The sequence below is a fragment of the Pyxicephalus adspersus genome, chromosome 6, assembly GCF_032062135.1.
Source record: "Pyxicephalus adspersus chromosome 6, UCB_Pads_2.0, whole genome shotgun sequence".
In the NCBI taxonomy this organism is placed as follows: domain Eukaryota; kingdom Metazoa; phylum Chordata; class Amphibia; order Anura; family Pyxicephalidae; genus Pyxicephalus; species Pyxicephalus adspersus.
The window spans coordinates 54,808,841-54,834,930 of record NC_092863.1 but is presented as its reverse complement, the minus strand read 5'-3'; the positions used below and the strand labels follow the sequence as shown (position 1 = coordinate 54,834,930).

Below are 26,090 nucleotides of genomic sequence, written 5' to 3'. Positions count from 1 at the left end.
GGCAATGAAAAGCGGAGCTCGTTATATGTCTGACTAAATATTTCTGCAATTTCCTTTGGGCTTTATTGCACCCCAAAAATTTGCTTAGGCTATAGTCACAGGGCAATTACTAATGGTTCCAAAGGATTCCAGTCTTGTTTATTAAACAGGTAATTGTATGTAGCTAATTACAGTACAGTGCCAAGCTATAGTATTCATGGAACCAATATGAATAACTGATACACATATTAAGACATTAATGTGAGTGTTATGTAGAAATGTCAGGAGCATATCAGGTCAAAATCTACAAGCATATGGCATATAAGTATTGGCATGCGGGGAACCTATTGACAGTCTATGGTTACTTGCAATTACTTAGCGATAGAAATACAGGTAGCAAGCAATACAGCTTTTTCTTAAACTATTATCTCCAATCATAAACAAGTTTGAGAAATCATTTGTCACCACTGATTTCCAGTTATTTTAGATAGAAGAGGTCACAGGTAAAGTGAGACTGCATGGGTCAATGGCTGCAGGCAGCAGCTCAAACCCTCAACAGAACATATAATTCTGCCCAAAAAAAACTCTACCATTTATTAAATATTAGTTTTAGTAGAATTGATTCTGCACATAAAATGCATTTAGTATAAAAGAAAACTTGTTAATTTAAATTATTTTATAAATATTGGTGTTAAATTTTGCTTAATATTCAATGCTTTACATCCAAAAAATAAAATGAGTGTTTAAAGGTCAAGATAATGGTAACTAAGGTTTTTTTTTATTCCTATTTCAGTCTGCCTTCACAGGTACTGTACATGCAAAGTATTTAACATGCAATCAGATTGTTCCAATTATTTTTATAAATGCTGTAGTCTAGACCCCATCCCATTTGGTTTACTGATAGATCTGACTGTATACTTAACCCAAATTTTCATCCTATGTTGTTTCACAATGCACAATGAACAGTATTGTCTTAATAAAGGTTTAAATGGATACCCTGGTAGAATGGTTTACATTGCACCATGCCCTAATACTCACAAATAAATTGCAACAAACCTTTAAAACCCATGCAAATTTTCCCTGTTGGGGAAAGAAAACCATCTGGCATTTGTCTTAATAAACAGTAATAAAATGGACAATTTAATACATTACTATAAAAATGGTAACTGTCTAATAGAATATTGTCCTTTATTTTATTTATAGAATGTAAAGAATGTTAATTTCAACAGGAAGTTAAGGTCTGTTGTGGATACTTTATGAGTTTCCATTAACAGTGGACCCAAGTTACCTACTGTATAGATTAGTTTCTAATGGAAGTTTATTCTTAGTCTATAATATTGACAACTGATCGGTATAACAACAGTAACATAAGTTAAAGTTTTTAACGCTTTTTTATTTTTAAACTTTTGAGATTTGTGTTAATTCCCTAATCTAAAAGGAAATGTTTTTTTTTGTTTTTTTTTTTTTTTTTGAAATCTAGGCCCTAGGCTTATTATTCTCATTATGCATCCAGCTCAATATGAAAATACAGAATACATTTGCTAAAATGACATGTACTGACTACTGAAGGGAGCAGGATCCTGGCCTGTAATCCCGAGTATCTACTTTAACTGTGTATAAGGTACAATGTTCAGGAAACATTCACCACATTGTTATCATACCTGAGATCATTAGTTTGGCAAGCTGCCTGAGGATAGAAGAGCACTGTTCCTTGCATTCACACTCACAAAAAATATACTGCTTTCTACCCTAGTAGACATCCTTGCTATATGAAGAAACAGGTCATTGGCTATGAAAAGTCTACACTTAAGGCTTACCTGGCAAGCAGCAAAGAAGGAAGATAATGGGGAACAGCAGAAGGCTCCAGCTCATGACTTTGATCACTGCCCACTGTTGGTCTTGGATGAAGCTTGCTGTTGCAAGATGCCTTTGGACAAAAATCAGTGCAGAAGCTGCAATCACCTAGAAATAGAAACAATGCTGGCTTAGTCTTTAAAACCTATTAAAAAATAGGTGATCTGGTGGAATCCCAGAAAAGTGTTCTTATTTCTAAGATATTGCACATTTGAGTTTGCTTTATTCGTAATAGTGATAATCAGTTGACATGATCATAAATTTTACGCATGATAACCATTTTAACATTAAACTGGCTTACTATTCACTAGCACTTTTAAAACTATCCGGCATATTTATAAAATGGTGACAGGCATTAATTACTTTTAAAATCTTCATCATCAAAGGACAAAATCTGTTCTCATTTGTGTATGCATTTAAAATGTTTTAAAAAATATTTTGGAGAGTTTCAAATGGATTTTGTATGTCTAGACAAAAAATTATTAAAGCTCAATTCCAATCAAAAACTTTGGGTAGAACTGCTTGTCAGGTTTTTTTTGCCACCCTGATTTTCCATCCCCTCCTATCAGAAGAGCAAGTGATTTCATATATTTATAAGGGAACATGTCAGGATACAAATCTTTGAACCACTCTGTCAAAGTTTGCCTAAAGTTTGACTCCTGGGCTGACCTCTTCCTCACACAGTGCTGAATCCTTTAGTTCTTTTTAAAGTGTGTGGGCTAATTGGTCAAATGATCTAGCCATCCTATGGGTACCTTTAGCTCAGGACACTGAAATCTTATCTGAAAATTATGGCTTTCATAATACAGACATACACAAGGGTTTGGGATGTGTTTGTATCAGTTGCTGAGTTGCTATGTACAAGACCTCTGTGGACCAAGCGTATACTGAACAAAAAATAATAGTACTGCTGTCCATGCCTGCATCTGAATTCCTTTAAAATTTACAGTAGATTATTGCTTTACAATCTTTTATCATCAATTTATAATAAATTCAAAAACTCTCAAAGTCTGAATTTAAAACAGTAAATTCTATCTGTTCCACCACAGTAAAAGAATGCTAAATTAACATGCAAAATCTTGTATAACCATACACTAATAAATTCAACATGCAGACAGTGGTCTGAGGTTCCATACGACTTTACATACCAGAAGGGGGATGATTGTAAGGCATAAGGTAGCCAGGAAGACAGCTGTGCTATAGAAGTGCAAGTGTGTACAGGTAACATTGGCATCTTTGGTGAAGTCTGTAATCTGGGATCCAACATTCAACACCAGGCAGCTGTCAAGAACAATTAGGCAAGCCCATCATACAAGGTTCCTGTTTTTTTTAAATGCACACCTAATTAATACTGTTTGTATTTTAACTTTTAGTTTATTTTAACAAATGAAAAAGTGACCAAGAGTCAGCACCACCAAAGTCTAGCCATACATCTGCCAGTGAATCATTTTTTAACAAGCACTCTGCTATCAATATTTGCAAAAAATGTTTTACAATTCCACAAAATATTACATTCAACAGTTTGCATGTGTGCCAAAAAACTTTTTCTGCATCAAAGTGCATGTGTTCCCCAGTATCATAACAATGCCTCCCATGCAAATACATGCCCTGGTGTGTAGGGCATGGAAACTGCAGAGGACTTGGTGTTGGGCCAGGAGATCAGCAGATGATGATAGACTGGCAATAGATTACAAGTTTTGATTGGCGCCTGTGTGCCTGCTGAAGATTTTACCTCCATGTTTGTCCCAGGAACCATGTTTACTAGGTCTGAAAGTGATTTAAGACTTGTAGTCACAACACGAGTTAACTCTTATAATGGAGGAATGGAGAAAGCTCCCCAATGCAGAACACAGCAGCAACAATGCAGCAAATAATAAACTGAATAGGGCTTACACCTTTATTCACTTTCTAAAACTATAGGAAAAGTTTAGCCTGTACACTTTAAAATCAATCTGAACCTTAATGATTGTAAATTTTCACCCAGAAAATATTATTTTCACCTTTTTTATCGCTTATTGCATATCAGTGCCGCTGATCTCCTTAAGCCTTTTCCAGCCACTTGCTGTCCACTTGCATGTGCCTTACATCTGTTGCATATTATTGCTGAGGAACTGTTTTTTTTTTTTTTTTTTAGGGGCTGTGTCTGAGCAATGTGTTGAAAACAACTTTTACTTTATTGTCTGTATTTGAATCTGCATTATGATGTCCAAGGAACATTATGCCCCTTATAGTAGGCCAAACTAAAATGAATATTAACATCTCGCACATATAAATATTCTCCTGTTATACTGACCTATGATTGCTGTTCTCATAGCATCGATGATTGTTCCCAATAACCAGGACAGGCAAAGTGAACAACACAGGAACAACACTGAAATAAATGATGATGTATTAATAAAGGCAAATGATTTTTGAAAATCTAAAGTATAGTAAAAATACAATGTGCATAAACTACTGCTAGGGGGATTATCAGGGGTAAAGCAGGGACCTCTAAAGTGTTGAATCCCCAGTAAGGGTCCATATTTCAGTTTTTTATGCATTTTTTACTTTTAAAGAAGACATAATAGTCACAACATAGTAAATTTTATTTTACCTGGAAAGAACTGTTGCTATTCTTCTAAAGTGACATTCTTTGTCTGGCATCTACATGGAGAAAATATAAACATGTGACTCTATATTAGTTTTCAAATAAATGTGAATATGCACCATCACAAGGAAAAGACTGTAGCTAATTTTGTCCTTCCTCTGTTTACCTAGATCTAAAACCTCAATAGTACTTTTACCTGACCTTGACACCAAAAGAATAACATTGATGAATGCATACCATCTAGGTCACAGACACATGTTTTGTATTAGTTACTCTGGGTTATTCTTTATATAGACAAACACGAGTCAAGAGTACTAAAATTTAGGACGGCAGTGAACCAGAAGAAATGCCTCCAGGAAAGGTGTCAGGTGAAAAGCAAACGCAGAAAAATAATAAACTGACAGCAGCTGTAAAATACAAATTTTTTCCTCAAGCCATGTAGTTAATATGGTCTTTCAATCGCCACCCACTCTACATCAACCTCGCACAATGAAGCTGATTTATTAAAACTCTCCAAGACTAGAGAAAATACACTTTTGTCAGTGAAGCTGGGTGATCAAGCAAACCTGGGCTGGATTTCTTCAAAGTTATTTGCTTTTTGCTAGCAATTGTTTTGAATCCTGGACCAGATCCATTCCAGGTAGATCACCCAGCTTCACTGATGAAAGTGTATCCTCTCCAGCCTTGCAGAACTTTAATAAATCAGGACCAATGCATGTGTTACAGTCCAAATGCATGGTCTACAAAAAATCTAAAATATCCCTACTTAACAATTTCTAGGAAAATGTACTAATGACAAGACAAAACAAGGATTTCCTTGTAACAGCAGCCATTTACATAGGGCGCACATGTTATGAAATAACCTTGGATAGTGTATCATCACCATATGGTAAAATGTGTGGGAGATTATTCAATATGGCACTTAGCTGGTGAAAATCTTACAATACATTTATAATAGATTTATACATACAATACAAATGTATAAATACATTATTAAACAAGCACCTTAACTAAAAGAAACACTTGAGGGCTCATTTAAAATGTTGCAAATTACTACAAAGTATCAGGACAGTTCAGACAGACATTGAAGTTGAAAAAGCTATCTCTGGCTTCAGTTCTTAACATGATGTCAGCCCCACACAATACAAGTAAATATGGTAAGACACTGCAAGTCTGGGGGTCAGTGGGGTTCAGTTTTAGGCTATAAATTCTGCTTTGTCTATTTGTGCACCTCGTTGTTAATACCCTTCCATATACTATTTAAGAATATTCATCACCTGAAGCTCTTTAGATTTATAAAAACAAGCAAATAATTTTATGATGTATTTATATCTAACAACAATATATTACACAGATCTTTATGCCCATAGTCATAGCACTTGTGTTCCCTTGGAGCAGCTCACAATCCAATATCTCTACTATATTCTAATGCCCCTAAAGTAATCACAGGTCATTTTTTGGTGGAAAATCCAAATGTATGTTTTTAGAATGTGGAAAGAAACTAGGCTGTATGCAGAAAAAAAAACTGAAATTGATTTGTTGTTACAGCAAGAGGGGTTGTGTTGCCCAACTATTTGACAAGAATTTTACCAATGAAAAATGTTCCATTATTCTTATCAGTTAGCCATACTTCACTTGGTAACAAAAAAATTCTACCCTTGGATCTCTATATTTCTTAACGGTATCTCCATACAATTATTATTAATAGTAACAGCTGCATGGTTAGTGACATTTTGGAAAGGTAGTATGATAGCTACAAACTTCTGACATTGCAAATGTTTTATGAAAAACCTAACCCTTAACCAATAACTGACCTTTTGTAAGTCACTGTCCAACCTTCTTTTCATGTTACTAAAGGTTTGCCAAGTGTAATTTAATGTGTAGAAAAAGGTGGAAATATAGAACATCTGTAAAAAAAATAAAAAACAAGTAAAAATTAGTCACTCTAAACTGATAATACAACTATCAAAATACCTACAAAACCAAGTGGATATTCCAGTAACAAATGTAACATAATGAAGGTCAATGAAGATTAAGAAAAATCAAAACTCATTCCTTAAACTACATTAAAGTAGTAAAGTAGTTAAAGCAGAAGGGTAATCTCTAGAACAAAAAGTCACCAGGAGGTAGAAAGCTTTGGCAAAGAAGTAGAAAGTAAACTTTTCCGTAGCTCCTGGTCGTTTTTTCTTTGTTGTTTACACTGCATGGTGCATGTGCCATGCATTGTAATGCCTGGCACTATTCTTGGCACTTCTGGCAATAGACCAGGATGCCAGAGATAATGTAACTCTTGTGCTCATGCCATTACATCATTAGAGGTTATCCAGTGACCAGAAAGGAATGCCGTCAGAGCTGGAAATGTGGATGTTGACTTTGAGGGATGTAGCGGTGACAGGATCCTGGACCTGACATTGCTGGAGACCACTAAAACAAGGTAGGTTACTACCATAATCAACAAGCATATGTACCACAAAAGTACCATAATCAATAGGTTTTGCCATGTTCACTTGGGCCCAAAAGACTTTAGTTACTTTTGAGTATGAAGATCTTCTGATTTCCCTGTATGTTTGTTTTGGTGATCTGCAGGAGCTGCTACTGAGATTTGTGGAGGACTTAGGAGATCAATACTTCCATAGTGGTGTTTGGAGGCCAGGCTGGCAGGAAAGGTAATTACACCTTTGAAAAGGATACTTTTTGTCAACCGAGGCATACAGATTTATTGACTCACTTACACAAAGCGTTGTCACAATCCAATGAGTTATTTACTGCACATGTAGGACGTTCTGTGCTCTGTACTCTGCCCTGTACTGGCCTAACCCAACATTTAGGAAGACTTTTATGTGGATAGCGCTTCTTGTTTACAATTATTTTTATTTGAACTCCATTGTGTTAATTTCCAGTCCGCGCTGTGAACGTTTCCTTACATTATAGTAGCCATAGACAGCACACTTGGGCAAGGTGTTTTCATACACACGTTTTAATCCTAAAAAAAAGTTAATTACATGTGTTTTATTATCTGAGTTCTTTGTATTTATAGCAGCAGACTGCCTGTGACCTCTCATTGTGAAAACATAATAAGAGTTTGTGAAGTCACAATCGGTCCATCCCTTTTTTTTCTTTTCTTGTTTTTCATCTTCATATTTTAAAACACAATGGTGTGTTTAATAACATGTTAGAATACTTTGGAGCGCGGAAAATCCATCTCAGAGCATGGCAACTGCCTACCTAGTACAGGTAATTTACTATAAGTGTAGAAATTGTTAACGAAGCATGTTTCGGGACCTAAGTAAATAATGTCAAGCTGTCTTATCTTCAATTATCCAATCTGGTACTAGCAAAACCAATTGCGTATGCTGAGTATTGCTGGCGACCACAGCCTCATTTTATTCTCTGAGCTAAGTGAACTTTGTTAGGTTATTAGCCTCTAGTAAATAAACCTCAGTGCCTCTCAATGCTTCAGAGATACATGCTATGTTGGCCTGGTGAGAGAGATGTTGTGATGGCAGATGTTTTGTTTACTTGTACATGGAATTCACTTTCTTCACAAAAAAAAACTGAAATTGGGTAGTAAGAGTGAGAGAGGCCAGGTGTGTGTGAAAATGTAATGCTGCAAACATAGGGATACTTATAGACATTTTGAAACTTTAAGTTGCTGTGTGGGCTAATGCTGTCTGAACAAAAAAAAAAAAAAAACGAATTAGAGGTGCCTACTGATATTTACTGCTGGAGTCACTCTTCATCATGTCCCTTAGTAATACTCCACACCTCCTCCTGCACTTTACATCCCAATTATAAAATGCAGACCCTGGGGTGGTTCCTTGGGATTGGATGAGAGGTTGGTCACATAGTGTTGGCAGGTCATATGGCTGGACCCCATTAACAGTTTTTCCCCCACACTAACTTATTTCTTTGAAACTCTAAAACCAAGAGAATAGTGAGGACATTTGTAAAGAACATTGTTGTGATCAGCTAAACTGTCATTTGTTTGCTTTGTTTTTATCATGGCCAGAGCATCATGGTGCTATCATGACCAGAGTAAGGTTATAATGCTGATTTATAAATTGAGCCCTTAAGAATGCCAACATTTTTCTATTTTTTGTATGAATTTTGTATAGAGTGGGGAATGTTTACATTTATATTTGTCTCTGTGTTCTATAGGAGAAACTTCCTGTCCCAGAAAAACAGCAAAAGAGAGAATAAATCTTTCCAAAGAGGGATGGTATTCCCTCTTGACAGTTATCACCTAAATATGCTTATTTATTGAAAACTTCAGCCTACTGAGTGAGTTTAGAGTTAGAGTTTAGAATCTATCTGGAATATTCGTTTAGTAGATTACGTGTCAGTGTATTTGGGCTATTTATATACCCAATTACATTACACCAACTTACAGATATTATATTTATAAACTGGTGTGTGAATATCTTATATCAAGTTCAATCCAGGGATTTTCATCAACTAATATTTATTTTTACTAGCCATTTATTGAATAGAAATATTTAAAACATGCAAATAGATACAATCAGGACCACAGCCTGTATGAAACTGGTTTACAAAAAACTTCCCAGCAAATAAAGGGTCTATGATGATCAACAAAATAATATGTTTTAAAACTTTATCCAACAGGAGAGAAACTTGCTTATCCAGAGTTCTTAGCTCACTGACGGCTGAGAAACAAAACAAACACATCACTTGTGACACACCACAACAAGCAGGGGACTAAACTTGAACTTTTATATCAGGTAATGCTGCTGTCATTGTTTCTGTTCTGTTTCCAAACAAACTTAGACCTTGTCATCTGGAAGTGAGAAGGACCCCTTAATTTCCACAAGGACTATGTTATCTTTTAGCTATTAAACACCTAAAATACATTTTTAGGATACAAATATAAACCATGAAAAGCTATAGGATAGCTCAACCCACAAGGAGTAAATGCACTGACATGAAACAAAAGGCATGGGTAAATATAAGGGTTAGACTTGGAATGATGTCATAAAATTTGATGAAATATCAGCAATATCAATGATTTGGCCAAAAAAATCTATTTTGGCAAAACCATTTTGTTTATCTGTTTTCAAAATATACAGCCAAAAATATAGTACAATGGTATCTGCAGTGTCTACATCTTGGACCTCAAAAAGTAGCTTATCCGAAATGTTTACAAAGCAGTGATTACAGACCTGCAGATCAAAACCGCAAGCTACATTCTCAGGTATGACCTTTAAAAATATCATGCAGGAGAGTCCCATGGCCCCTGGGTGGTTAGCTGGGAAAGGTGGGGCTTGGGGAATAGGGATCATTTGCAAAAGCTTAGAAGGACACAAATCAGTAAAATACAATGACAGCGAGATGGTGGCCCACCCCAATAGAGGGTAAAGGAGTCCCTAGGCTACGGACTACTTACCACAAAGCACAGCAGTCCAGATTTTGAAAGGTTGAATATGCCCCCTGCCTGTGATCCAATCAGCAGTGCTCATGCTCCTTAAAGTGGAACTAAACTGAAAAAAAAACAACTCACCTTTACTTCCACAGATTCTGCAATCTCGTCAGAGATGTCTATAATTGGCTCCCACCGTCCTGTAAATTCTCCTTCGCTCTGGCATGACGGAAGTGCTGAGCGCCGCCATCTTTGTCTATATTCTTTTTTCCTCTGGCTACGTCATCAGATCTCACAGGCACTCCAAGCCTGGGTGATGTAGTCTGCTGTAAATGGGAAAAAAGAGTGCTGAAATCACTGCACATGTGTGAGATCAGCATTTTTTTTCTCGACGTAGGAAAAAAGCAGTTTTTGCGCATGTCCGATTCCGGGAATGCACAGGAGCAGCAAGAGGCCTCCTGGGATGTGTGACATGGGTATCCCAGGAGTCTCTGTGCTCCCATTCTGTTTTTACTGCCACAGGGCAGTGTTGTTGATAGGGAAACTGGTCAGGCGCTGTGTTAAACCACTGGGAACCCAGACCCCGAACCTGGTGTTGGGTAGGACTTTTAATCTTTAGCATGTGGCTAGCACAGGGTATTTTAATCTTTCATACATCACAAAAGGATAACCACGTTTATTACTGTATATCCAGCCTAACTGAATTAAGTTATTAGGTTTCCATTGGGCTTCAACCCAGCATTGTAAGATTATGTTTAACCACCCGACCGTTAAGCCTGACCTTGGTACGGGCTTCAAAAAGTTACAATTATCGATAAACCCGAACTTTTCTCACTGTATGAAAATACAGTGAGAAAACTTCGGGTTTATCGATCACTTACCTGGTCCCGCTGCGATCGTCCATCGGTCGTGTTCCAGCGTCGTCCTCCAGCGTCGGGTGTCCTCTCCCGGAAGAAGAAGCCGGCCGGCTTCTTCTTCTAAGCCGGCCGGCTTCTTCTCCCTCCGTGCGTGATGACGTAGGCGCGTGTGCGGGAAATTCAAACTGAAACTCATTCAAACACATTTTGTATTGGATTGAATACAAACTCCTGTATCCAATCCAATACAAAATAATTCAAAATAAATACAAAGTATGTAATTGGTAAATTCAAACTCTCATTTTGTATTGGATTGGATACAGGAGTTTGTATTCAATCCAATACATAATGAGAGTTTGAATTTTGTTCTCATTTTGTATTGGATTGAATACAAAGTCCTGTATCCAATACAAAATAATAGAAAATATATTTATGTGGTTTTGTGTATAGGTATGTGACGGACACTAGGGAGGTGTTTTAGAAAAATATATTACTATACAGTATACCGAATTATCGCATTTTCAGTATTTTTCATTTATTTATGTATTCTTGTTTGAGCTGATTTTTTGTGTCTTTTATTTATTTTATTAAAAGTTTTTTTTTTTTTTTATGATTGTGTGTTTCAAACATTTTTTATATTCACGATATCTACTAGAACCCTTGTTCGGACATATTTCTGTAAGTTACAGGTCTACAATTTAAAAAAAGAATTTCATGAAAAACAGTGTAACGCTTTTGGAACAGAAATCTAGACATCAGTGTAAGGCCCAGGTGGTTAAACACTAATCAAACTGACATCCTTATCCATAATAATAAAAATAGCTGACAGATGTTAGAATTAGAAGTACGTTACTCACCTGCCCCACTGCCTGCAGGTTATAGCATGCAACATCGTGTTGGCAGGATCTCCTATACAGAACGGCTCCAATGAGCCAACACGCTGCAAGCAGCAAATCAGAAAGACTGAGGTAGAAGAGAGGACGAACCTAAGAGAGAATTACAGAATTACTGTCTGCAATACGTATCTGTAAAACACACACATGCAAAGAATGCATGTATGTGATATAAATGGTATAATACATATATATGCAGTCAGAAAGGTATTACAGAATTTGCATTAAATTGTTATTTTTACTATTTGCTTACCTCTGATGATGTTACTACATTCTGAAAGACAGCATACCCAATTATTGAGCCAGGACCTAAAATACTAAAAAGAAAAGTTGTAAATAACTATCTTTTTTACAGTATATAATACATTCCTATGCATTCCTATACATGTATGGCAAAAGTGGCTGTCAACAAATCTCAACAGAGTGTTTTCTGTCAAAATTAGTTTATTGATTTTATTCACTCAGGTCACAATATCTAAGTATAATACAAGCAATGTTGCAAGTGAAGCAAACCGTTCTCAAGTTGCTGCTAGCTTATTTCAATATTTGCTGAGCAGAAAGCACAATGATTGCACAATGAGCCAATGACAGCTTCTTTTAGAGGGTAATCTACAAATATCAATATTCGTTATAATAACAGAAATTTTATGGTACAAGTATACAGAAATATAAAAACATATAAACAAGAAATGTAAGGAAAAACACTGTAAAAAGTGATACAACTGAGAATGCACTTTATCTTTAACTACATAATTGTGGTTGTGGTGGACGAGACTTGGAAATGACGGCACAAAAGTCTCTGAATTCAATTGATGATTTAACCTAACTGGTATCCACCAAAAGCTCAAATATCCATTTAGCTAGGCTACCTGGTAATTCTGGCTTTATATTGATTTTCCACTTTTCCAGTTACTCTGACATACTCGTCTGTTCCTTGACCTTTCTCTGTGGGCTCAGCTTCCAAGTATCTTGGCTTGCATTTAATAGTCATTTTTTAGGGATTAGGCTTAATTATCTTCTCTTCTCTGTGCTAGCACAAGCTGTTGGGTGCCCTCTGTCTCTGTGTTGTATACACTGGCAATCTTTGAATCTAGTGCTCAGTGTCCATACCAACACATGCGTGGCTACTCCAAGTAGCCACAATTTGTTAGGTTGCTTCAATGATGGGGTAGTTGCCTCTGATCTCCTTGCTTTTGCTATCCCTGAAATAGTTCTTGGTCATCATCTTCGTCTTATTTGTGTTTCTAACTAAGGTTACAATGCGAATGCCTTAAAACTCCACCACCCGAAATTCTAGTAAAGACTATGCCCTCTCAGATCATGCCCCCTGACTGAATGCCACCTTCTGGTGACACACCTTTTAGTAGTTGTTGTTTAGTCTTCTTGTTTACATGGACCTGAACCCGGCTTTTAGTTTACATTTGCCATGGATATGTTAAAGCTTATAAAAAACAATGTGTTAGTTCAGGTTTGGCTAGCAGCACTGTTATGTCATTTGTTTTTCTATATTTAGTGTTTATGGGACGTCAGGATGAGAAATGCACTGATGTTTTCTGCATTGTTACATGCGCTAATGACATATGATTTATACTAGTATGTGCAGGATCTCTAAACTATAAAGTATGCAAAGTAAACAGTCAGACTTGTGTGGCAGTGGGAACAGATTAAAGTTGCAATACCTAAAAAAAATTTGCCATACTAGTACTCAAAAATAAGAAAAAGGGGGTAATCACAATTTAGACAAAACCACAGACAGGCTGGCTATTCTTTCTAATTAGATTATATGTTTATTTACATGCTGCATATTGTTTATCTGTAAAAGTCTCCATTTTTTAGACATCCAAGAGCCCAGAGACTGCTGCTGGGTGAGGCCATCTTGGTTGTGATGTCAGCAGGCTTAGCGTGACAATCTATAGCAGCCTTTCTCGACCTTTTTAACATGAGGGAACCCTTGAAATAGTTTTCAGGTTTCATGTGTTTCTTGAGCAATTAGCAATTTGTGCCTCTCAGGTCAGTTACTATTTACACCAATGATCTTTTTGGCTGTAAGGGTGACATTCTTAACAATGTGGCAAACAATGTAAGAGACGTTCTTCCCACTGACCACCACACTAATATATTGTTTAGCTGTGGATATAGTAAATATAGCAGGGGTTCCCTAAGACACATGAAAACCTCTGGAAAAATCCAATGGTTCCACAGAACCCTAGTTAAGAAACACTGTTACCCCCCTTTACCATTCCCGAGAAGGCTACATAAAAGCAGTGATTATGTTGAATCAACAAAGTAGGGATCATTTAGAAACAGTGATATGGCTGAACTGTACAAACACTGCGAGAAAGAAATACCAGATTTCCTGTAGTTTTAACTGCAATTGTGATATAAAGAATGTAAAATGACTAAAATGAAATGAACTTCAATAAAATATTGTTCAATTAGAAGGGTAACGGTAGAAATGTGTAAATTCATCTGGTCCATTAAAAAAAAAAAAAAAAACAAGATGCTAATAATAAAATTAGCTTTAATACATATGTAAATAAAAGGTAAACCCTAAATTTTTAAATAATCTAAAGTAAACCCTGCAAGGTAAGCAATTACACAATAAAGATAATTGAATAAATAATACACATGCAAATAATGAACAGAAGCCAACTTTGATATATTGCCTTACTTCGTCTTTCTATTCACATCCTACATTTAAAACTCAGTTGTAGTTTCCAGGAAGACTCAGTGAATAAATTCAGACAAATTTTGTTGTCTTTGAATGTATCCCAGCATAGGCAGGATTGTTTGTGCTCCAGTAGTAGGTTACATCTAAAGACTGTTGCATGCCATGTAAAATCTGAAGTCTCTCCGGATTAGCCATTGCTGCAGTTAGCAATACTTGCTATCTTATCATCCCTCATGAATATGTTTTTTAAAGTGGACCTATATTGACAGAAAAAGAAATCTGCCATTGGTATTCTCTTGAAAAGGTTGCTTGCCTGTCTTTCTCAGGCACAAAAACATTCTGAGTCTCTGACCTAAAACAATCATACAATAGGAAGGTAGGTCCAGTGTCAATGCTCCAGACCAGCATACTTGTCTTGGTGACTCAAAATACAGAAATAACTTGGTATTAAATTAAAATTGGTATCCTTTTTTGTAATATTTTTAATAATAATTTCCTTACAACAAAGGCAGACTCTATTCAAGTTCACTTTGGGGTCATTCACTGAAACATTCCCCATTGGAGAATCTTCCAGGTCCATGTGTTTCAATGGCAGCAATTGATTCTCCACCAGAAAATGTTTGAATGTAAGGATTACTGCTTTATAAATCCACCACTTTAAGCTTTCTTTAATATTGTTATTCTGTTCTTGGTAGTGATTCATTTTGAAAAAAAGATGCTGGTGCTTATATATTGATTGAACACCAATTATTGCTGCGGGTGTACTTTCCATGGTAGATCAACAGATTCCTCTGTAAACATATTCTGAAAAAACAGCATACCAATGCAAAGTTAGGCATGTTAGAGTGCTGGGTGAGTGTCCACACTCAAAAAATCTCAGAAGGAATGATGTTTTTTTCTGAGAGAGGTTATGTGTAATAAAGTAAATAAAATGCACTCCAGTTAAGTAGAGGTAAAAATAAGAGTCATTTTCATGGCTTTCTATGTTGTGTAAACTGCTCCTGTAGCCTTTTATCCTTGTTATCCAGAGCAATAATTTTTAATCATTTCATCCACAGCATTCATTTCAGATACAGGCCAGATTTGACAATTTTGGCATTTATTATGATTCTGAAAAGTTGCATGTACTAATTTCAATTTGTCTTCAGACAATGCATTCTAACATCTGAAAAATGTTCCCAGAACAATGCAAAGAGAAAGCCTTTTTCAAGCTGACCAAAGCCAAAGCAGATGTCACTGTGACTGTCAAGTCCCAAGACTAATTAACACAGAACTGGATACTTTACAAGGTAGCAGCTTTGGACCCCCATTCTTTTGATAAGGGTAAGTACTGCAGTGTGCATGCTCTATCAGACACTAACTGCCTACAAGTACATCCTCCCTCCATGATGAGGCATTCAAACGGAAGCTTTGAGCAATTGCATTATCCTCCAATTTATCTCAAGAGAATGAAGGTTGTAGCTCGGCCCGCTTAATATCCAATGGGCCCTTGGTTCTTGCCCAGGGTAGCTTTTGGATGATCCTGCTATAACAAGCCATAGACTGATCTCAGTGCTTTTTTGGGATTAATCACGTCTGATAGTTTAATAACAGAACAGTTAGCTTTTTGGCATAAATTTTAGACAATGATGGACTCAGGAAAACTCTACTTGTGTAGTTCCAAATGTCCCCATACCTTTAAGGTGACAAATAACCTTCAAATGTCAAGTGATTTTTTAAAAAAAATAGAAAGACGTCCCAGACTGATGTATTTTATATCTAGTAGAGCAAACCATGCTGAGGATATCTAATCTCTCGCATAAGGTATGATGGTAAAGCAGCAAAATTCCTTCAGCAATGACAATTCAGATTTTTTAACTTGTTTACTTTTTTCATACCTTAATGTAGCTGTAATCACTTGTATCCATTTGATTGAAGCATATACCTGTGTAAAAGGCAAATAGATTAGTATTATAAAAGGAAGGGTTTACCTGATAGAGAGATACTAGGTGACTGTTGCTTAGTCCTGGCCACCTTGACATTACAGCCTACACCCCTACAGACAAATCTAATAGAGCCTTCTTAAAACGAAATGCGTGCACAAGTCTTATCCATTTACATTCCCAAAAATAAAGGGTTTATCCCTCTTATTAGAACACTGTGCAGATCATTCTTCTATGCCCCATGGCTAACTGTACATCCAAAATCCTTGGTGCACAGCACACACTCACCCAATAGGGTAATACCAACACAGTAATGTCTTGGAACCATGTAAAAGTTTGTGACATTATGATATTACAGTCTCTAAAGAAAAGAACATATTTACTAACATATGTCAATCACACTGTATCCATTCATCAAATGACACTGATTTTCCTATTTCCTTCCTGTTAAATACATAACTGAGTATGTTTTAATCTGACCTGTTTGATAAGGGCATAAAATACCTGTTAATTGTTCCAAATATCTTATAAACTGATAACTTCCTTTGTGTCTGCCTCTAATGCACTTTTATCACTTATCAAGATCCCTAGTTTTCACTGTGAACTACAGAACATTTTACAGTAAATTATGGGGAGAGGAAGGTGTTCTGGAATCCTAACACACTTTGTGTCTATGGACAGGACAGGTTTATCTGCCTATTGGCAGGTTCACTATGTGAAAATTAGGGGAAATACCTGAAAACAACAGTGCAATATACTTCATTGTTGTTCTTGGGTTTAGATACCTTACATTTTAAGGCTCATGTAAGTAAATGTGAGCACTGTTATTATCAAATGCAACATGCTGAGAAGATTTTTCTGCCTTAGACCACCCAGAGCATAAAATTATTCAAGTGCTGCATTAGCTCTCTTTAAATACTAAAGCTACGTACACACTTCCAAATATTATCGTTGGAAAACCAACGACGAACGATCCTGCACGATATCTACGAACGATCGTATAGCACCGATCCTGCACATAGAGATAACGACACGATCTGTAGACACAAGAGTCAAAATATGGCTTTAATATTGCATTCCTGCTCCAGGGTCAGAACATTAAGTACTCCCGGGCCAGAACACTAAGCTGAATGACTCTATACACACCAATGATCAGCAATGAGGTGTCATGCCCACTCCATAGGAATATGAACTGTAGCTTCTGGACGTGTGATGGTACATATGACACTTCACTTATGTTTTTTTTTTATATTTTTATTTTCGACTTCGGTGTTAAGTAATTGACTGGCAAACCCTTTAGTAGCCAAATCAGAAATACCACCAATGCTTAGCACATTTAGATTGCAATAAGGGGGCAGTAAAGATCGATGTATAATGAATAAATGTTCTTAACTTATTAAATGTACAGTCTAGTGACTTGGTATGAGCAAAATATATTGCCAAACTTGTTTTGGCAGTGAAAACAGTTTTTTTGTAATTCTGTAATTTTTTGTGTGCCAGCGAGCTATTAGCAAAGCCTCTGAACGTAGTATCCTCATTGTTGGAAAGGTCAACAGGACCATGTCCGGAACATGTCCCAATGAGACTATGAAATATAAAAAGTAAATTTTATTAAACTATAGGTAAATTAAAGGAATTTTTAAAGCCAACCCCTTTTTACAAGTTATTTGTTATAGCCTATAACAATGTATTATCATGAAAATGACTATTATAAAAATAAGAACAGCCCCCATAACTCTCCAACAATTTTGGTGACACTATTTTATACAATTACCTTGGTATTAGACATGGGCTTTAAAAAAGGTCCCCAATCTCCTGTAAATTTTTGGTGAAAATACCATGTTTGGAGGCTTTGGAATTAAGTTAAACTTTTTTTTTTACTCATCCCTACTCAAAATAAGTGTGCTAAGTTTAAATGTGTCAAACAAAACGTGATCTTCTAGTCTGTAAATGTCAATCAGTCATTCCCGTGTATGTCTTCCATACAGAAGGATAAAAAAGGAACACTAACTTATTATTACATACAAAGCCTAGGTGGTATTCACCCTTATATATTGGTGTGACACTTAAATAAAATATGGTAAATCTACAGAATAAAGGTTTACTAAAAATGTACCCTCAGGCCTGATAAAAATCATGCAATGCAAAAAAAATGCTAAATGAATGGATGAAATGAAAAATGAGTGTTGGGGCATATGACAGCCTAATATCTTAGTATGTAATTTTGCAAATATCAGGTCTTTGCGATTCTTAAATCTGTTTTTTCTTTTAGTGAGAAGCTGTGATGGCAGAGGCTCAAGCAAGTTTCACGTCGTTGGAGTTATGGGCCGTCATGAAGATTTTGTTTCTCCAGGGAAAGTCAGAAAAGGACATTCACACTGAGATGTCACAAGGAGGCAATTAGGACGAAACACAGTGGAAAGTTGACCAAAGGGATCCTTTTTTTGCAGGACAATGCACCTGTGCACACGTCCAACATTGTGGCTGCAAAATTGAACACCCTGGGTTTCCAATTGGTCCACCATCCCCTCTAGTCACCTGACCTGGCCCCTTCGAACTATTATCTGTTCCCTAATTTGAGGAAAAACCTGAAGGGGCAACGTTTTAAGCACATTTCTGACGTCAAAGATGCTGCTGAGAGCTTGTTAACGGCCCAACCAATATACTTTTATTTGAACGGTCTAGAAGAGCTGCAACTACGCTGTACCAAGTGCATCAGTCTAAGGGGGAATATGTTGAATAAATGTGTTGTTTCATAACTCTGGCTCTTTTCTTTCTGGGCAAAACCAGGAACTTCTCAGCAACCCCTTGTAAAGTTGTAAAGTTTTGGCAACTTTGTTGAAGCCTTTAATTAACTCAGTTTCTGTTCAAGTATGTGTACTACAAATCCTAAAGAGAATCCTGACTTTTTACAAACTGACTGCAAGCTTCACAAACTACCAGTACACCCAGTAATATCTGTGTCTAACATTCCAAAAAATTGAGCTATACGGTACTTTAGAACAAATTTTTTAAAAATATTTATGCTCTTGAGAGGTTAAACTTGCTGAGCATTCAACGGCATCTCTGTTATTATCGTAAGTGATATCATGTGGGGGTCTGCCATCGATATTCCAGTCTAGGGACTGAGCAGTACCCAGAATCACCTTTATGGTTTCTGACAGTTCATTGGTCATCTGGTGGGCAATTCAAACAAATTCATCAAACAGGATTCTTACACTGTACTAAAAGTACTTCTACTTTTTCCTGTCACATGGGGGGGCTCTTTCAGGCCTTTCATGAACAGAGCAGAAGCAGATGGCACAACCTCAATCTGGACCTGTCTGTTCTGGATGATCAGTTTGACCCTCAAGCCCTTCCAGTCACCGGTTGCCTTGGCAATGTTATTACCAAAGTTTTTTGGGAGATAAAAAACCAGAGATCTGATTTTGGGGGCAGAGCTGAGGTGGCTCCTACCTCACCACTGGTGTATCACAGGTAGATGAATTTACCTTTGTTGGGGTCAAACTTAGGAGGCTTGTCTGTGCCGGACTAAGGGTTTTCCACTTCCCTTGGACTGGTGTCAGATGAACCCAGATTCGGGATATATGGCATGGTTAAAGTGACCAGTAATGTAATATATATAAAAAAGCCAAAAAAGACTGCATATACTTATTCCTCCAATAGCCTGTTAAACTGCCCCTTTACTGATCACTGTCCTGTGAAAGTATTACCATACCTGGCTGTGTAAACAACTAGCTCCCCACAACCACCACCACCAGTCCCTGTGGTTTCTCTCTGTCTCTTATATTACTACAGAATGTACTAGCCAGCAATGAGGACCAGAGCCAGTCGTGGGGAAACATGGTTTTTACCCATCCAAGCCAACAAGGCCTTAGTGTTTTTACCTACAGCAGAGAATATGTTCCGGTTAAAATGGCTGTGTTATGTGAAAGATCTGTGCAATTCTTAAGACTGGGTGTATTGAAATGCCATTCCTTTGTCAGGTAAAAAGCACCCTTTCGTGTAATATCTGTGTTTAAAAATTTGTTTTGAGGTCACTTGCAAAGTTTGTAAAACCTTTAGAATTTTTGGTATTTTTTTATTAAGTCTTAAAATTAAATATTATAAACCAAAAATAAACACTAGCTCCCCTGCACTCTTTTTTCAATCTTAGAAAAAACGGAATACCCAGAGCAAACCAACACATACACAGGGAGAACCTGCAAACCCTATGCAGATAGTGCCCTGGCCAAGTCTGAACTTGTGATCTAGTGCTGCAAAGGCCAACTGTTAGAGTGCTAACTGCTGAGCCACTATGCTGAGTGTATGCTGATATCTATGATGTGGCACGAAAATTGCCTTATACTGTTCTTTTCAGGAATGCTTCTATGCCAAATTATTTGCCAACTCCCCCATCAGCTTAAGGAGATACAGTCACCTTTTCTATATAGGACAAATTGACAGTGTTTTTGCAAAGGGCCTCCTCCCTTACCCCATTTTCACCTGACCAGTACTCCCCATAACACTCCTAACCCTGTTTGTTTCCTGTGATATAAACCAGTACTGCCAGGTATTTGAGGAACTTGTGCCTTGTGTGTGACAGTTCTTGAAGGCCAAACATTGTGGTATAATCTAGTAAAAAAAGTAAAATCACCCTAGCTCAAATATCTGACTTCACAGATTTAAGAGCAGATGAAGGAGTGGTGAAGACGCACAGGCAAAGTATCTATAACAGGGTCAGGGTGGCCTGAAGCTGCAGCAATGTGGTATAATTCAGAATCATGGTTTACAGCAGAAGCACAGAAGTTGACAAGCCCTAACTGACCTTTGCAGTTGTAGGTTCTGTGTAGCAATTCATTCTTAAATTCACAGCAGAAGCACTGAAGACTCATTGATTGCTTGTTATGAACATGTAAATACTTGAAAGTTTCAAGTCTCTATTGTGCCAATTTGTAAGTTCCACCAACTATAAAGTGGCATGTAATGCAGCTGAACTAACATCCTTTCCTAAAAATGTTATTGTGAAGACATTTTTGGGCTAATTTCCACAAGAAGATTGTGATAGCGTGTGTGCTTAAATAAGCATATGTATGCATTACCACCATTACCACAATGCATGGTCATGCGCATTACATAAGCTGTAGTGCCATTCATTCTTAATGGCACCTAAACCCACCTTATCAGTGCTCTGCAGAGCACAATTTAACATATAGTATGAGTTTGTTGTATAAACATATTTATAATACCCAAAATAGGGTTCAGGAGTACCATGAGCAGCAAACTCTTTTTTTCACATACAAGCAAAAATGTATGTAATTGTTTTCCCTTGTACACAAGTGCATAGTTAAATTTAAAGTGTATTCATTTAAGCTAGGTGAACATTTTTTTGCAGGAAAGAAATAATGAAAGTTTTATTAAACAACCATTAAACTGGAGCACAGGTGTTTGTACTGTGTGTAAGAGAAGTGAAGGGTGACATTTCAGTTACTTCCTTAGGCAGTGCAGAGTAAGGCACGCCCTGTGTGCTTATCTTTCCCTTGCTGGTCTTTAATATTTCATAGGCTTTAGATATCAGGAAAATAGAAACATGAGCAAAACAAGTTGTTTTGACAACAACTAATTTTAAACTTTTTATATTCTTTTTATATCCTAGTTATTACATGAAGTATTGTATTATGGGGTCTCGCTGACCAGATATGCAAGTGTTTTCATCTTTACAAAATAAAAAACTGATAAAAACATCAGACAAAATAATATAATATGAAATTTGAGCAATGCAAACAGTGTCACTGTTACATAATATATAATGAAATAGCATACATTCTTCTGGCAACCAAATGCAATGGAAAATGATTTACACAGTAAATATAGAAGAATAAGAAAAGGCCTGCCAGAATAAATATTTTTGGGCTGATTCATGAAAATGTAAAAAATAAAATGATGATTCAACCAATTAGAATTCTTTTGTTAATTTTCAAAAAAAATTAAAGTAAAACCTGATTGATTTTATTGCAATCCAAGCCAATTGTGGGCTCATTTTCTTTTCTCTAGTTTTAATGAATCGACCTTTGGCTATTCCTTCTGCCTGTTACCAGTCCACGACCACTGCTGTAACATGTTCACTGCCCCTGACCATCTCTTCATATATGTCCAGTTCCTGATCATTTCCTTATGTATCATGTATCATTATCTGATGCACTCCTGCCATTTCTGAATGCATATCTACAGTCTCTGACCAACTCTGAAAATAAGCCTGAAGTCCCTGATCCCTTTTATGTGCACACCTATGGAGCTCCCTGTCTATGTGAACACCTATAGATCTCTGTGTATATGTGAACACCTATAGATCTCTGTGTATATGTGAACTCCTATAGATCTCTGTGTCTATGTGAACTCCTATAGATCTCTGTGTCTATGTGAACTCTTATAGATCTTTGTGTTTTTGTGCACTCCAATAGACCTGTGTAGATGTACACTCCTATAGATCTACGTTTCTGTGTGCACCTATACAGATATATGTGTCGATGAGCTCTCTTATATACCTTTGTGTCTACGTCCAAATATATAGATCTATGTGCCTATGTGCACTTTTATAGACCTATGTTTCCATGTGCACTGCTATAGAACTAAGTGTCTATGTGCACTCTTATAGACTTTTGTGTCTTTGATCACTTCTATAAAAATATGTGCACTCCTATAGATCTATGTATTTGTGCATTCCTTTAGATCTGTTTGTCTATGTAGACGCCATTGGGTCTGTCTGTGTGCACTTCTTTAGAACTATGGATATGATTTCTTAAGACTCTCCAAGACTTCGATAGACTATCATGGAAAAATCTAGGGGATCCAGCAAACCTGGAATTAATTTCTTAAAAATAATTTGCTCTTCAATCATGGACAAAATCTATTCCAGGTTTGCTAGATCCTACAGATTCCCCCATGATAGTCTATCTTCTTCGGTCTTGGTGAGCTTTAGTAAATCAGGCCATATGTGTCTACATGCATTCCAATGGACCTTCTATATGTGTCTAGTTCCGCTCCTATAGATCTATGTGCATTTCTATGGACCTAAGTCTCTAATATACACTTTTATAGACTTATGTGCCTATGTGCACGTCTATAGACCTTCTATGTTTATATTTGCGCTCCTATAAATCAATATACAAATGTGCACTCCTAAAGAACTATGTATCTCTGAGCACACTACTTAGTACTGAGGCTGAAATCACTTGTATTAGGGGCAGGAATAGTGCCAGTGTCAATACCAACCATGAACCAGCAAAAGTGTTGATGACGCATTACAGAAAGAACACCATTCATCAAGCAGCCAAATATATTTCATTGTTTTCCTATTGATAACTTAATATTGTTATAAAATTATAAAAATTATTAATAGATATATATATATATATATATATATATATATATATTTATTATGTAAACAGTGTATGTGACTTGCTATTCATATCTTGCTGTCACTGTACAGCAGAGTTTAGATTAGGACAGGGAAAAGTGGCACTAGCAGGTAATAAATTGTGCTGTAATACAAGCAGTATGGCTGTACTGTGTGACACAAGTGTGAAAAGACAAAAATACAAAATGTTTGGCAGGTAAAACAACATCTATATCTTATGTATTTTTCTTGTGTATTTACATGTTTGGCTTGAGTTCAGTTTTAATGCTAACTAAGGCAACCAACCATTCAACCTCAATAGTTGTCCCTGAAACAGTTGAATTCCAGGCACCCTGCTAGTTCTGGGATCCCAAAGGTTAACATCTTTTAGTAAAAACAGTATAAGACTGCAGTATTTCTACTCTTCATAGCTACAAAATATTGATAGCTGCCAGCACTATAATGTAAGTATATATACTTATATAATTATATTATATTATACATATATGTAAAAACAGCAGTAATGAAAATTGCTGGTTACTGGCTCCTTTAGTTTTAGGTTTGTGCTGCTTGGAGCTTTTATGACACGGCATCAATTACAAAGTTGTCTTCATAATTTAATATTCAGCTGCTTCCAATGTATAGTAGCCTCATGGAAGCACTTGTATGCTTTTGATACAATTATTGATAAAAGAGCACCAGTAATGTCGGAAATAGAAAAAATGACATTTCACCAAATAGCAAGAAGATTCTACAAATGTTCACAAACTTTCTATTAAACTTGCATAGGTCTAATAAACTGATTCTCCAACAAGACAGAAAATCATTCTCATTAGATGATTGTTAACAACAGATGTGATCAATATGACCAGAAAGTGGGGTGACTATGAAGTCACTGGGACAAATTATCTTTAGGAATCAAAGCCATTCACTAAACAAAACAATGTTCAATTTAACTGATTTATGTTCACACAGGGGCTCAGTGCAGGAAATTCACATACAGGATTTTTGCTAGGATATGATCGTTTATTGAAGTAATTGAAGCTTTATATTTTTATTAAGCTCAGAGAACATTTACATTTACTACATTTATTAGGATAACAACCCTCTACCCCAAATTAACCACACTTTGACATCTATGCAGAATCAAATCACCTATATAACCGATCTGAAAAGTTTTAAAATTTAGACTGATATTACTGGGGCAGATTAACCTCACTGCAGCCCCTAAACTGCCTCTATGGGGCTACCACAGGCAGCAGGGCGTGAAGAAGCAGTGAACGCACTGCAACTGCACTGCCAGTGTGAATTAGCCCTTAGTGCCCATCGTGTGCAAAACAAAACAGTTTTTGTTTTTTGCTTGCAAAAGTAAACACAGCTTCACCCTATTTCCATATTATAGAGGAAAACAAAATATATACAAACAACAAATCAATACATAAAATAAAAGAATAAAATATATATACACATATAGTTTGTACCACATTATTTTATAAGTAGTGGTGAAATAAACAATTTTGAATAACATTGAAGAATGTAATGTAGGAGTCACTATTCTGTAATGGAAGAAATATATCTCTGGATGTACTCACCCCATGAATTTGTTCTTCTAGTGTATCATTTATCAATAGAGGGTATTCTTCTACCATAGTATAATCCATTGGTGCAAATTGTATGTTCAGTGCTGAGTAAGTCCTGCTGGTCCCAGCTGTCCTCTATGAACTCTAGCTGGAAGTATTATCCATCCTGATGGAGCACATAGCTATTTGCATACAGTCTTTGGAAGCAGTTTGTGCAGGGAGAAACACTGTCAGTGATATCAGGGATAGTACAGGGAGCAGTAGTGGTATCAGTCCATCCAGGGACAAGTACAGTAAGTGGTATCAGCCCTTGCAGAAAGAACAGTTAGTTGTATCAGTCTATGCAGGGAGACGTGCAGGCACTGCTATCAGTCCATCCAGGGACATATACTATCAGTGGAATCAGTCCATCCAGGGACAAGTACAGTAAGTGGTATAAGTCCTTGCAGTAGGAAATGTTGTATCAGTCTATGCAGGGAGAAGTGCACTCCATCCAGGGACAAATACAGTCAGTGGAATCAGTCCCTGCAGTGATAAGGACTGCAGCTGTGTCAGTCTTAGCAGTGAGGATGACTGTTAGTTGTATGAGTTCATGCATTAAGAAGCAGCAGCTTTTGTTGTGATGGGAGTGGTTGAAGGAAGAAACTCTGGCAGGTTTGTGTATCCAGGAGAAGTGCAGACGTAATGAAACTTGTGATCAGATGTGCAATCTGAACTATATATTTTTTCTACTCTTTGTCTGCAGTGTAACACATCACACCCTATGTGCCCACAGCAAGGATCATCACGAGTCATTCTATTCCCTTTATTTACTCTGTGTTCTGGCACACTGCTCCTGGCAAATAATTTGGTGGCTTCAGTAACACTTATAGTGCCCCATCACCACCACATGGACTACCTCTAGTACAAAACCATACAGAATCCTTGTCTCTTGTGATTCAAACATTCTGTATATCAATGAATGTAAAATCAATTCTTGTTACAAGGCTAGCAAAATA

General features: G+C 36.7%; 1 protein-coding gene and 1 pseudogene across 2 annotated transcripts in view; both read right to left on the bottom strand.

The window, feature by feature from the left end:
* Positions 1–1,039: 1,039 nt before the first annotated feature.
* TMEM116 (transmembrane protein 116) overlaps positions 1,040–26,090 on the bottom strand; it is a 39,818-nt gene continuing 14,767 nt past the window's right edge. Inside the window, exons 1-9 of one of the 2 annotated variants that reach the window (XM_072415854.1) lie at positions 25,105–26,039; positions 16,093–16,139; positions 11,798–11,861; positions 11,509–11,637; positions 6,235–6,327; positions 4,427–4,476; positions 4,127–4,204; positions 2,982–3,114; positions 1,040–1,941 (exon numbers count right to left, since the gene is read on the bottom strand). In XM_072415854.1, coding sequence (XP_072271955.1) covers positions 1,786–1,941; positions 2,982–3,114; positions 4,127–4,204; positions 4,427–4,476; positions 6,235–6,327; positions 11,509–11,637; positions 11,798–11,861; positions 16,093–16,139; positions 25,105–25,173 — 819 coding nt within the window. In that variant the 5' untranslated portion in view covers positions 25,174–26,039 and the 3' untranslated portion in view covers positions 1,040–1,785. Of the gene's footprint in view, positions 1,942–2,981; positions 3,115–4,126; positions 4,205–4,426; positions 4,477–6,234; positions 6,328–11,508; positions 11,638–11,797; positions 11,862–16,092; positions 16,140–25,104; positions 26,040–26,090 lie in introns of those variants that run through there. The other variant, XM_072415853.1, reaches the window with a different exon arrangement.
* Positions 18,671–20,977, bottom strand: LOC140332377 (large ribosomal subunit protein uL11 pseudogene; annotated as a pseudogene).